Below are 13,252 nucleotides of genomic sequence, written 5' to 3'. Positions count from 1 at the left end.
TTTTATATTTCTTCATGATTCAGTCTTGGTAGGTTGTATATTTCTGGGAATTTATTCATTTCTTCTGGGTTATACAATTGTTGGCCTATAATTGTTCATGGTAGTCTCTTATGAAACTTTGTATTTCTGTGGTAAAAGTTGTAATGTCTCCTCTTTCACTTATGATTTTTTTGAGTCCTCTCTCCTTTTTTTCTTGGTAAGTCTAGCTAAAGATTTGTCTTTTTTGTGTATCTTTTCAAAAAACTAGCTTTTAGTTTCATTGGTCTTTTCTGTTATTTTTCTGGTCTCTTTCATTTATTTCTGCTCTAATCTTTGTTATTTCTTTCCTCCTGCTAACTTTGGGCTTAGTTTGTTCTTTTTCTAGTTCTTTGAAATGTAGGATTAGATTGTTTACTTGAGATCTTTCTTTTTTCTTAAGATAGGCAATAACTTCCCTCTTAGGAATGCTTTTGCTGTGTCCCATAAGTTCTGGTATGTTGTGTTTCCATTTTTTGTTTGTTCAAGATATTTTGGTTTCCCTTTTGATTTTTTCTTTGACCCATTTGTTGTTCGGGGGTATGTTGTTTAGTTTTCTACATATTTGTGAATTTTCCAGTTTTCTTCCTGTTATGATTTTTAGTTTGACCCCATTGTGGTTGGAAAAGATACTTGGTATATTTCAGTCTTCTTAAATTTGCTAAGACTTGTTTTGTGACCTATCTTATGAACTATCCTGGAGAATGTTTTGTGTGTGCTTGAAGAGAATGTGTATTTTGCTGCTATTGAATGGAATGTTCTGTAGGTGTCTGTTAGGTTGATTTGGTGTAAAGTATCATTCAAGTACAATGTTTCCTCATTGATTTTCTGTCTATATGACCCACCTATCCATTGCTGAAAGTGGGGTATTGAAATTCCCTACTGTTATTGTATTGTCTATTTCTCCCTTCAAATATGTTAGTATTTGCTTAATATATTTAGCTGCTCCAATATTGAGTGCATATGTATTTTTGATAGCTATACCCTTGGTGCATTGACCCCTTTATCATAATATAATGACCTTCTTTGTCTCTTGTTACAGTTTTTTGCTTAAAGCCTATTTTTGTCTGATATATAGCTACCTTTGCTTTCTTTTGGTTTTCATTTGCATGGAATCTCTTTTTCTAGTCCTTTACTTTGAGCTGTGTGTGTCCTTAAAGCTGAAGTGAGTTTGAGGTTCTTGTAGGCATCATATAGTTGGGTCTTATTTTCTTGTCCATTTGGGCACTCTATGCTTTTTGTTTGGAGAATTGAATTCATTTGCATTTAAAGTAATTATTGATAGGTAAGAAGTTATTAGTACCATCATATTAATTGTTTTCTGACTGTTTTGTAGTTCTTTTGTTCCTTGCTTTTTCTCTCGCTCTTTTCCTTTGTGAATTGATGATGTTCTGTAGTGGTATGCTTTAAATCCTTTCTCTTTAACTTTTTTTTTTAGTGAGGAAGATTAGCCCTGAGCTAACATCTGCTGACAATCCTTCCTTTTTGCTGAGGAAGATTGGCCCTGAGCTAGCATCTGTGCCCATCTTCCTCCACTTTATATGTGGGATGGCTGCCACAGCATGGCTTGATAAGCAATGCATAGGTTCACGCCAGGATCCAAACCAGGAACCTGGACCACTGAAGTGGAGTGCGTGAACTTAACCACTACGCCACTGGGCCAGCCCCTCTTTAGCATTTTTTAATCTACTGTAGGTTTTTGCTTTGTGGTTACATAGGCTTACATAAAACATTTTATAGATGTAACAGTCTATTTTAAGCTGGTAGCAACCTAACTTTTATCCCAAACACAAACTCTACCCTTTTAACCCTTCCTCCATTTATGTTTTGAAGTCACAATTTACATTGTTTCATATTGTGTAACAACTTATTATAGGTATAATTATTTTTAATATTTTTGTCCTTTGACCTTTTTGCTAGAGTCAAGTGATTGATACACCACCATATTACAGTATTAAGTATTCAGAATCTGACTATATACTTACTTTTACTAGTGTGTTGTATATTTTCATGTTTTCATGCTACTAATTAGGTCTCTCTTGGCCCTGAGCTATGCCACCTTGGGGGAGGGGTGACATATGGAAAGTGAAACTGTTCCTCCTACCCACTACAATGCATCCAATCTTGGATTTTTTTTTTTTGCTCCAATGGTGTGCTGGATCTTTTCCACTGGACTCCCCGACTTCCACAAAGGCACTCTGTTCATGGGTGACTGTCAAAATTGGTATTCTTTGAGGGGAAGACAGTAGAAAACTATTTCACCATCTTGGCGATATCAATCCCCTGTTGTTTTCTTTGAAGCTAATTCCAGCAATATGGAACGTGGCTGATGCCCGCTTTATCACCCTGCAGCAGCAATGCATTAAGCTAAATGGTCGCCTAAGAACCTGAGAGAGTTTGTGCTATTGAGGTAATAAGAATCTCCCAAGTACGTTGTTCTTTGCCTTATGGTAGGTATTTCCCTTGAGGTTTCCCACAGGCTTCCCCAAATGCACTGGTTGGTGTGTCTTTTACTTGGCTCTCAATTCAGCAGAACAGCCTGTGTAGAGATTTAGTCACCACATGCAAATGTTGACTTTCCATTTGGTGCTTTGGCAGGAATGCAAGACTTCAATTACCTCAGCAGCAACTGTTTCGAGATCACTGTGGAGCTTAGCTGTGAAAAGTTTCCACCTGAAGAGACCTTGAAGAGCTACTGGGAGGATAACAAAGATTCCCTCATTAGCTACCTTGAGCAGGTAAACAGTCTCCAGCATGAAACGGGAGATTTAAAAGCATTTAAACCTGGAGTATAATAGTCTCCTTCCAGTCCAGGGGAATCCATCGACCCAGAATGAGGATGGTAAATTTGGAAAACGTGTCAGTAGTGGTTCAAATAGGCTTTCATTTAACATAGGTTTTGTGGTTGGTGACAATTCACTGAGAAGTGATGATATTGGAGAGCTGTGGAGAAGCAAGGCAAGGCTCTGTTTTCATTAGAGTGCTCTCAGCAAGGGCAATCCTCGGACCCTGGGCCTGTCAGGCATCCCAGGCAGGACCAGGACTAGAATGAGGGAAGTGAGGCACCTAGGTTACAAAACTTAAGGAGGCATTTGCACTCAGGGGCATGCGGATATAGGACCAGCACCTGAGTGTGAGTGCCTCCTTAAATTTTGTGCTCCACATGCCTCACTTGTCTCACCCTAGACTTAGCTGGGTCTGAGGTAATAAAAATAATGATAGCTTACATTTATTTGGCATTTACTATTTCCCAGGCCTTGTTCTAAATGCCCTCCATGTAGTAATTGATGCATTTAATCCTCCTGACAACCCTGTGAGGAAAGTTATTTCTTCTTCTTCTTCTCTTTCTTCTTCTTCCCTGAATTGTGAAGGAGGAATCAGAGGCACAGAGAAGTTAAACAGCTTCCCTGAAGTCACTCAGCCAGCATCCAAGGTGTCTAGATCCAGAATCACCGTGCTATTATGTTTCTCATGCCCCAAGCCTAGATCTTGACCAGAGAGTCACTTTTGTAGCCATTCCAATGGGATCTGTACACGATTTTGGGGAATCTCACTATCTGTTAGAATAAAATACCTACTCAGACTCAACCCAGGCCAGGCCCCTGCCAATCCCACCCCTCTATGCTATGTAGACTTTGGCACTGGGGGCAGTTGTGGTGGAAAAGTTCTAAGGATTCTGTTCCTTGCTGCAATGCTTTGACAGTCCTCAGATGCCATTCTGTATGTGGCCATTTACACCCAAAGTCAAGTAGAGTGATGTTAGTTTCACACGCTAGCAGATAGTCTAGGCTAATTTTTAAATTAATTTGGTATAAACAAGTGGTGTTAAATAAATGTGTAGATATTTGCATGTATATAGGTACATATAAACATATATATATGAGCCCAATACATTTAAAAAATAATAGTTCATCTGTACATGTCAAATATCCATGTAACACCTTACCAAAAGGGATTATCATGGAATTGATCCACTGATGACAGACAGTAATTGAAAAATACCCATTACAGAGGATCTTGTCAGTCAGTGGACTCCTGCTGCATGTTAACATAAAAAGGTATTTTTTCAACAATAAAAGCTATGGATAATTAGCCATGTTGACCCTGGAACACCCTTGGTGGGAACCCCTATAAAGTGTCTCCTCTGAGGAGAGAACTTCCAAGAGCAAAGTTAACTGAAAAATGTATTTTGGGGGTAGAAGAAGTAAAATGGGGCTATTTGGTGTGTTCTCCACTTAGATGTCAAAGAATACCTCTTCAAAATAATGCTTTTCATTTTATTTACATATTTTTTCAACAAAATGTTATTGAGCTGCTTTTGTGTCGCAGGCGTCCTGTGAGGCACTGGGGATAGTGACCGCCCTGAAGAAGGCTTCTTATTAGTGGACTTTGGAAACATGAATATCTAATCACAGGAGAGGATGCTAAATGCTAAAAGCTAAAATAAAGGTTAACTACAAGGAGCACTGCTAGTACACAGATGGGTCCCTACCCAGTCCTGGGGCTTTAGGAAAGGCTGCTTGGATCCGTACTGTGAGGTTTACTATGGTTGATGCCAATAAGGTTATTATTCTGATCAACAGTTAAAAAACAAGTTCAGCTGCTGCCTACCTCTCTTAGCTCTTGTGAAAGAATGCAATACAAAACAAAATAGAATACAAATGTGTGCCATCAGGAAAGAGGAAGATATTTGTCATTTTTACGGTGGCAGGTGGGCATGTCTCAGTTCGTCGAATAGCTGTATCAATTTATACAGAAATAAGCTGAAAAGAAGAGGGACCAGGTCATACAGTCTTGTTTTATGCCGCTTGGAATGAGAATTTGATCCGTCCACAGATCTGTGTGATCCACCCTGTTACAGCATCAATGATACGGTGCAAGCCGTGCAGAAGCAGAAAGAGCGGTATTTACAATGAGCTCATACAGCTTGCCTCACAGAACACTCCAGTGGAGAGAATCTAAGGCTGATGAAAGATCAGTGCAGACTGCCAGAAATTCTGTGTTGAAATTGTTTTCTTGACAGTGAAACAGAGTATGGTGGTGATTAGTAATTGAACACCTGGGCCTAAAATCTAAGCGTGGACTAATTTACGACTCATGGAAAATAGGTGATTAGGAGATCTAAGTCTGTAATTGAGAGAAAATCTCTTGCAGAACTTTAAAGGGAAGTTTGCAGGAACTGGGATTGTAAAGATAATTCGGGTAAATGGTTTGCTGTGGTGGAGAGCCCCTCACTCAACAGCTCTGGAACAGTCTAGTTCTCAAAATTCCCAAAGAATTTCTCAAAGAATGGTTCATGGGCACCTGCATCAGAATCATCTAGGTTCTTGTTAAAAGTGAGTGTCTGTCCCATCATTGACTCACATCCTTGCAGGGCAGGACCCGAGGATCCCCACCACAGCAAGCTTTCTGGGTGACATTCAAGTACACAAGGGGTTAAGGACTATTGATATAAACAGTCCTAGCAGCAATAGAGAATCTTCTGGATGTTTTTTTTAGCCTTGGTTGATTGAAATGTCCTGGAATTTGAGGAAAGAGCATTACAAGAGGGACAAGTGTAGTAAATAGCTTCTCCAGTCAAGAGTGTAATGTGAACTTGTCTGATTTCCTTTGCAAAAGCCATAAAATGACAATGTTTTCCAGTCTGCATTCGCGAGGGGTTGTGACAGCCTGTAACATTTCTATTGAGATTTATTACTAATGTGGAATTTTTCAAACAGAAAAACTTGCTCCACAATTGGCATATCAGCAATAGACATATACCTAACTATTTGTTAAACCACATACTGTAATGTAAGTCTTGGATTGTAGAGGCAGAAAAAAGTAGTCATGAATATTAACTGGGTAGATGTGCCTAATCCAAGTGCTTTGTATGTTTTGAGATGTTAGACTTATTTTAAATGATAAGGAAATTTAAAACTCGTTTCTTTTAAGTTTATAATGTTGATAATATCAGAGTTATAGTGCCTCAAGATGAACAAAATACATGTGGGTAAATAATTCCTCTTTTACAAGCTTCCTAAGATTCTTTAGACAGCCCTCATTAAGGAATTTAAGGTTTGTGTTTTTGCTCTGATTTTCTGCTCTATGCCACCTCTGTGTGTATCTCTCTTCCTCATCTCTACGATTTTTCTGATCCTCAGCCACTCTTTCACCATGTGAATTGCATTCAGAAAGCCTGTTTCCAGTGGCTACATTTCAGTCTCTTTCAATTTTGGTTGGCTGGTTCATAGATAAATCTTGGGGAAAAGTCAAGGGTTCACTAGATCTTAAAAATGTCTTTGTGTTTTTAAAATATATTTACTCTCTTCTCGCTATACTTATTGTCAATAAAATTATAATTACTGACAACATGTATAGTTTTTTACCATTTCTAAATTGCCTTTAGAGAAAAGAATTTTATGTTTTTTTTTACAGAGTTTTAGAGGTTCTACTTTTTTTTAAAAAAAAAATAGCAAATGCAAGAAGATTTGCTGATAACCAGGGGCATCTCTTTGATAAAACATTGTACCACTGCCAAATTTATCCTTTTATGACAAAGGGATATTTGAACCTTACTCTATCTTCTGTAGAGAAATATTCAAATATCATCATGGCAAAAGAAAATTCATTTTGTAAGGCCTTTTGAGTGAGGAGCAACCTGGGCCATTGGGAGGTTGGGACATGTTCTGTTAAGTAATCAAGCTTAATGAATTACCGCTTGATATTCCAGAAGCAGTACTTTCTCAAGACCTGAATTGACTCTCTGTCACTTCAAACACATATTGACTTATCTTTAAAAATAAAGGAAAAAGCTGTTTTTGTAGTTTACATGGCATTAGTTGATGACTGCAACTTAATTCAGGGGGATTATTCTCAATAGAAACTCTTCCATTTTATTTCTAAATCCAATTTTCAGCTGTGAAGTTCACTGATCTTTCATGTTACTTATTGTCAACCAAAATAATATTGTTAATGGGCTTACTGCAAAAGTAGTCTTTTTATATCAGTATATATCTTTTTATCCAAGATGAACAAATATTAAAGGGCTGTAATGTAAATATTCTTATTAACTGACAGTGGTCATATAATCTATATACAAGTGACCAAATTTAAAATGGAGAGAAAGTAATGAAATATGCTAAGACCAGAACTACTTTACAGATATAACAGACTTTCTTTTTTGTTTTTTGTTTTGATGGTTTGGAAGTTACTTCACAGTCTTTCTTTGACTCACAACAAGGTATCAATTTTCAGGGGATTACTTCTCATTTGTCCACTTGAGAAAAAGTAGAATAGAGAGTGCTCAAAAATTTCAGTGGCCTTTTGAGCGTGTTTTGATTCTTAAACAGTGAGGATCTACAGTATTCTGCTATAAAATAAGGAGATTCTTGATATGAAATGTGTTTTTAGGTCATTTCTAATATGCATTTTTTGGTTGTCCTTGACCTTCCCAGATACACCGAGGAGTTAAAGGATTTGTCCGAGACCTTCAAGGTAACCCAATTGCTAATGCAACCATCTCCGTGGAAGGAATAGACCATGATATTACATCTGGTGGGTTTTCTTTGCCGTCATCCGGAGGCTCTTGTGTTATACACAAGAACGTGATTACTTTTCCTGCTAATTGTAATTCATATGCTATTCTAACAAAACAATTAAATGCCTCATATCTCTTTACCTCCTCTCTCTCCAGCTTTGATCTAGTTAAATTTCATTTGTGGGAGCAGGTCAGGCTATTACTCAGGGTGAGTTTAGAAATTGGGGAGCAGCAGGTGGCGCCCTTTCTCCAGCTATCTCACGCCAGAGCTGCGAGGTGGTGCCATCCACTGGAGACTATTTGTAGTTCTTGAGGCAAAGGAAGATGAACTAGCTGGAGTTAAAATATCGGTGTCTTTCTGATCTCTTAAGAAGATGTACTAATGAGCAGTTAATTGGTGGACCTCAGGAGGGAGCAAAGAGTAAGAAAGAAGATAATGGCCAGCATGTTGTGGATTTAGGATTTCTCATACATTTCTTCATTTAATCCATATAATAAATCCAGACTTATTCAAGGTTAAAACGGAATGTTACGGGCTTGAGGTTGATGTTACTTATCTAGGTTTAAAGCCTTATTTCTGTTTTTCTAGTTTGGGCAAAATGATGTATTTTCCTGGCAAACCTACTTACTCCTGTTAATAAACATCTATCCCGCTCGTTTTAGTTTAACTGTTGTTTGTTGGGATCTTGTCAACAACAATATCTTTTTAGCTATAAACTCTTTACATATTTTTAGACTTCACACTTAATTGACCTTTAACTTATTTCCTAAACCACTCTATACCATTACCTCTCTCTTAACCCCTACATTTATAATTTGTATTTTTTAATCCTTAACATTTGTCCTCTAAAATTCTCTTTATTCATTCAATAAATATTTATTAACAACCCACTAAGTGCCAGCACACCTTTCCAACCAACATACCAGAATCTGGGCCAAGATCTCTCTCCCCTCAGTCCTCAGGGAGGGGGCTCCTAAAGATGGCGCCCATATGTTGATCCCCTCCTACCACAGGAAACCTTATCTATCTGTTCACCCTAGCATGCCATACAAATATTTTCTCTGCATCCATGATGTGAAAATTTTAGGAAAATCTAACGTAGGGAATAAAATAGGTGGAAAGGAATGAAATCTGAGGAATGGACTTTGAGACACTCCAGCTGTGCGAGGGCAGCGTAGGAAGGAGGAACCAGCAATAGAATCTAAGTTGGAGAGAAAACTGTGTTGTCCCGAAATCCTAGAAGTGTTTCAAGAAGGAGGGAGTGCTAAAAAGTGTCAGGTCACATGAACCTTATGAATAAACTAGTGTGGAGAATCTTTACAAAATCTGTTTCACTGGAGAAGTGGGAGCCTGGTTGGGGAGGTCCAAGGGAGACTAGGAGGAGAGACATTAGATATAGAGAATATTGACAGATCTTTCTAGAAATTTTGCTATAAAGCAAAGAAGATAAATGAGGCACTAGCTGGAAAAAGATGTGGTGTTTACATCTGTGGAAGAGATGGTGATGGGTGTTTATTTTTTTCTGACTGTTTCTATTTTCACAGTGAAATAAGATGTAAAGCATCAACTAAGAGTGAGGATGAGGGGATGTGTTAGAGGTGATAGGAAAAAGGAGAATGTCTGAATTGTCTCCTGGGACCTTGCTACTCAAAGTATAGCCCCCTACTAGCAGCTGAATTCAGCATCACCCTGGAGCTGGTTAGAAATGCGGAATGTCAGGCCTTACCCCAGAGCTAGTGAAGTAGAATTTGCATCCTACCAAGTTTCCCAGTGATATGCAGTGATCTAGGAAAATGGGAGAGTGAACGACTAGGGAGGGAGTGACTAGAAGGAAGACAGGACAGTACCATGACCTGTGGAAGGCTCGTGTTTATGAATCAGAGACAGATCAGCGTGGCTGTGTGTTTGCTCCAGCTCCTGGCGGCCGCATGGAGGTAGGCATAGAGAGTTGGAAATTATCCAGGGTTGGTGGTTTGCCATGCAGGAAATGAGTTGAAGGCATATGCATGAGAGTGAGTATAGTGGTGGGCCAGGATCCTAATCTAGGTTAGGAGGGAACTGCAGATATGTAGGGAGTGGAAGAGTGTGAAACGTAACTCTGCTTAAGAATTCTCTGGAGAACTTGTTGAAAATTCAGTTCCTAGAAGACACTCCAGACCACCATATTCTGAATCTTTAGAAAAGTAAATTTCTAGCAAGTGCCTCAGAGTTTCTGGTGAGACTACCTTTGGGCCACACTTTGTAAAACACTGATCTTGACTCTCAGACCATCAGATCGTCACCTTGCAAGATCCTTGGCAAGAATCAAAACATGATGCCAGATGCTCTGACCCCACCACTTGGGGACATTGTATATCTTTTTACTTGTGTCACTCCTGAGTTGCTTATGAAGATTCATTATCTTAGAAGATTTATTAGACAATTCAACATTAATATTTATAAAATTACTATAGAAATGATACCCTCTAGAGAGTTTCCACACTCTTTTCAATGGAATTTCATCAAATTCCATAAGCATCTACTTTAAAAATAGAGAAACAAAGAAGGTGAACTGCAGTATAGTGAATATTCCTTAGATGGTATCATTATGCGTTTCCTGTATGTGTCTTGCGATTTGATATTATGTTTCCCTACAGCAAAGGATGGTGATTACTGGAGATTGCTTGTACCTGGAAACTATAAACTTACCGCCTCAGCTCCAGGCTATCTGGCGATAACGAAGAAAGTAGCAGTTCCTTATAGCCCTGCTGTTGGGGTAAGTAATCATAATAATAGGTGAGATTTATTTAAGCACTTACCATGTGTCAGGCCTATGTAAGTGACTTATATTTAATCTGAATAATGACCCTATGAGGTAGGTACCTTTATCCCCATTTAACAGGTGAGAAAGCTGAGGCCTTGCAAAGTAAGTGACTTGCCCAAGGTCTCATTGGATGATTTAATACCACCACTCAGTGTGAAGCTCTGTTATTGGTTCTCAGTTTTTAAAGAGATCCACAAGAAAATCGAATAAAACTTTAAAAAATTAAACTTTTAGTTTCCACCCTTGATTTCAATGTAAATGAAATTCTGTTCCATTTATCTTTTATCCCTGGCACTTAATAGATACCCTGTTCATTAAGTATTAGGGAAAATAATTTATGCTTTCAAGATAATTTTAGGCATTAACCACACATTGAGTAAGCACATACTATGAGCAGGGCCCTATGTGCTAAGCACTATCAAAAACTGTATCTTATTTAAGTAGATACCATTTACTTTGCCAGGATGGTGATGGTGATAAGGCCAAAACTTCTCTTTGTGCAGGATTTTACTGCTATCTTTGTGCCATTACTGGGACCATGAAATGGCCTACAGGATTTTCAAGCAAAAGGCTAACTTGAAAGGAATTTATTGTATTTTTATTTAGAGACCCAAAGTTTTGAGTATAAATCCTTGGGTTTTGCAAACAAAATATCTTGAGTTTTTAACAGGTGCTTTGGTTTTGTTTGGGTGTATATGTACATTAGGCTGTATATGTATTAAAATCAGGAAATAAATCTGGGCAAATAAAACCTCAAAAATGTAGCTCCAGGACTGGGTTGTAAAAGGCTCAACTATTTTGATCCTTAGCCTTTCTAGCATGGGTTAGTTCAAGGAGGTAGTGAGGAGTTACATTCCTAAATAGCCAGGGGTATAAGAGGCCAAATCAAAGAAATCTTAATTCCACCTAGAATGGAAGCGTAGAAATCAAGAGGTCCAAGGAGGATTGGGGTTGGGGGCTGCATATTTTCATATTTCATATTTCAGCATACGCTTTATGCTGAAGTGTATGAATTCTCCATAGACCTGCTGAGGACTCCCAGTTCACAGGGAGGGTTGAGTTCCTGGGCCACTGGCCTCTGTGGTGGTTTGGAGATGTATGTGCTTCCATCAGTTTCTTTAACAGATTTAAGATTCTGGAAGGCAGAATCTTGTTTGGGACACCAGGACACTAAACTGCATTCTTCCACATTCCCCCAGGTGTTAGGAGAAAATTCAAGGTTGACTGGAGAGGCTCACTAAACAGTCAAAGGCAGAAAATTAATCATAAATTACATCCTTTTGTTGGGGGAAAAGACTGCCTTTAAATAATCTGCTTTAAATAATCCTACAAAGCTTTTAGATCAAAGCACATTTCAAACATATGGCTTTTGATATTTTTTTCCCTGAAAGTGTCTTTTGTTTATCATGAGAGATTTTTTAGAATATACTTTAATTCAGGTGGCTAGATTGATTTTATCCTATAAACTCTAAAACTGCTTTCTTTCCCCCTGCTTTTAAAAGTATATATCCAGTTTGATGACAAATATTCTTGATTTTCTCCTTTAGGTTGATTTTGAACTGGAGTCATTTTCTGAAAGGAAAGAAGAGGAAAAGGAAGAATTGATGGAATGGTGGAAAATGATGTCAGAAACTTTAAATTTTTAAGAAGGCTTCTACTTAGCTGCTTTTAATCTATCTAGATAATGTAGTATTATGATGTAATGTGGCCATTTTCTTTTAGATTCTGTGCAGTTAATATTTAACATTGATTTATTTTTTAATCATTTAAATATTAATAGAAATTACTTAAAATAAATAGTTAGACTCTTAGGTCAAAATGTAAGAATTTTGGTCAATTTCTTCTCTTATATAACATTCATTTTCCTACATATATTACACAGAGGACTGTAGAAAAGATTTAAGTGATCTTGCCTTCTTAGACTTAAATGCAATATTTCATGAGTTATTTACATTACTGAACTTTTTGAGTAATTCTAAGTTTTAAAAATTAATGAAGTCCTTTTAATGTAATTGGTGACAATGTCACATAGTGAATGCCATTGAAAAGGTCAATAGCTACAGCTTGGAGTTGTGAGCACTATACTGCAAGACTTAACTAGTTCAGTTTAAATTGTCATTTGTCTCTTGTGCTGACAAGCTATATAAGCATAATCTTGTTAATGCATTTAATGGAAAGAGAATGTAAATGTTTGGCAAGAGGTTTAATGAAAGGAATAGAAACTGACTTGCTTGTACATATAGGGACAATGCCATTGTATTATTCAGCCTCTTAACACTACTTCAAAGTTTAGGGTTTTCTCTTGGTTGTAGATTGGCCCAGATTTGCATTCTGAATGAATAAAAGTAAAAAAAAAAAAATCCCCATGGTCTATATTTTAATTCTTTATGGTTTTTGGTCTAGAGTTGTGGCCTCCTGATAAAAAAAAAATATTCCCTTGATAGTGCCCTCTCATTTGTTCATTCTCTACTTTTTAAAATTCAGTAAGTGACTGCTGTATACCAAGCACAGTGCAAGCTCTGTGTATATTATTGTGGTGGACAAAGGGTTCTGATTCTATGGCTCTTATGCATCAGTTGTGGACATGGACTTTAAATAAATATACACACAAATGAATATGTAATTATGTATTGTGTTGAGTAAAATCACGGGAAAGAATAGTGTGTGGAGAAAGACAATGTCAGAGCAACTTAAATTAGACTGAATGAGGGGACTCAGGGATGGCCTCTCAATGCATGAAAGCCCAGACCTGAAATATGAGTACGTGTGAGCAACACAGAGTGACTGAGTATAGGGATATGTGTGGGGGTGTGCATGTTGTGGCGGTGATGTCGTTGACCAATGCTCCAAGTACAGGTTTTTGTTAAAATAGAGCTAACTGTTGTAATAATAGACCCCCAAATATATAATGGCT

General features: G+C 37.7%; 1 protein-coding gene across 1 annotated transcript in view; it reads left to right on the top strand.

Moving 5' to 3' along the window:
• Positions 1–12,954, top strand: part of CPE (carboxypeptidase E) — a 106,519-nt gene extending 93,565 nt beyond the window's left edge. The window contains exons 6-9 of the mRNA XM_070257309.1: positions 2,614–2,753; positions 7,452–7,551; positions 10,172–10,290; positions 11,886–12,954. Of these exons, the coding sequence (XP_070113410.1) occupies positions 2,614–2,753; positions 7,452–7,551; positions 10,172–10,290; positions 11,886–11,984 (458 nt within the window). The 3' untranslated portion in view covers positions 11,985–12,954. The remainder of the gene's footprint in view (positions 1–2,613; positions 2,754–7,451; positions 7,552–10,171; positions 10,291–11,885) is intronic.
• The last annotated feature ends 298 nt before the right edge of the window (positions 12,955–13,252 follow it).

This window comes from Equus caballus, chromosome 2 (genome assembly GCF_041296265.1).
Source record: "Equus caballus isolate H_3958 breed thoroughbred chromosome 2, TB-T2T, whole genome shotgun sequence".
Taxonomy (NCBI): domain Eukaryota; kingdom Metazoa; phylum Chordata; class Mammalia; order Perissodactyla; family Equidae; genus Equus; species Equus caballus.
Note: the sequence above shows the minus strand (reverse complement) of the source record. Positions and strands in the feature narration are given on the sequence as shown.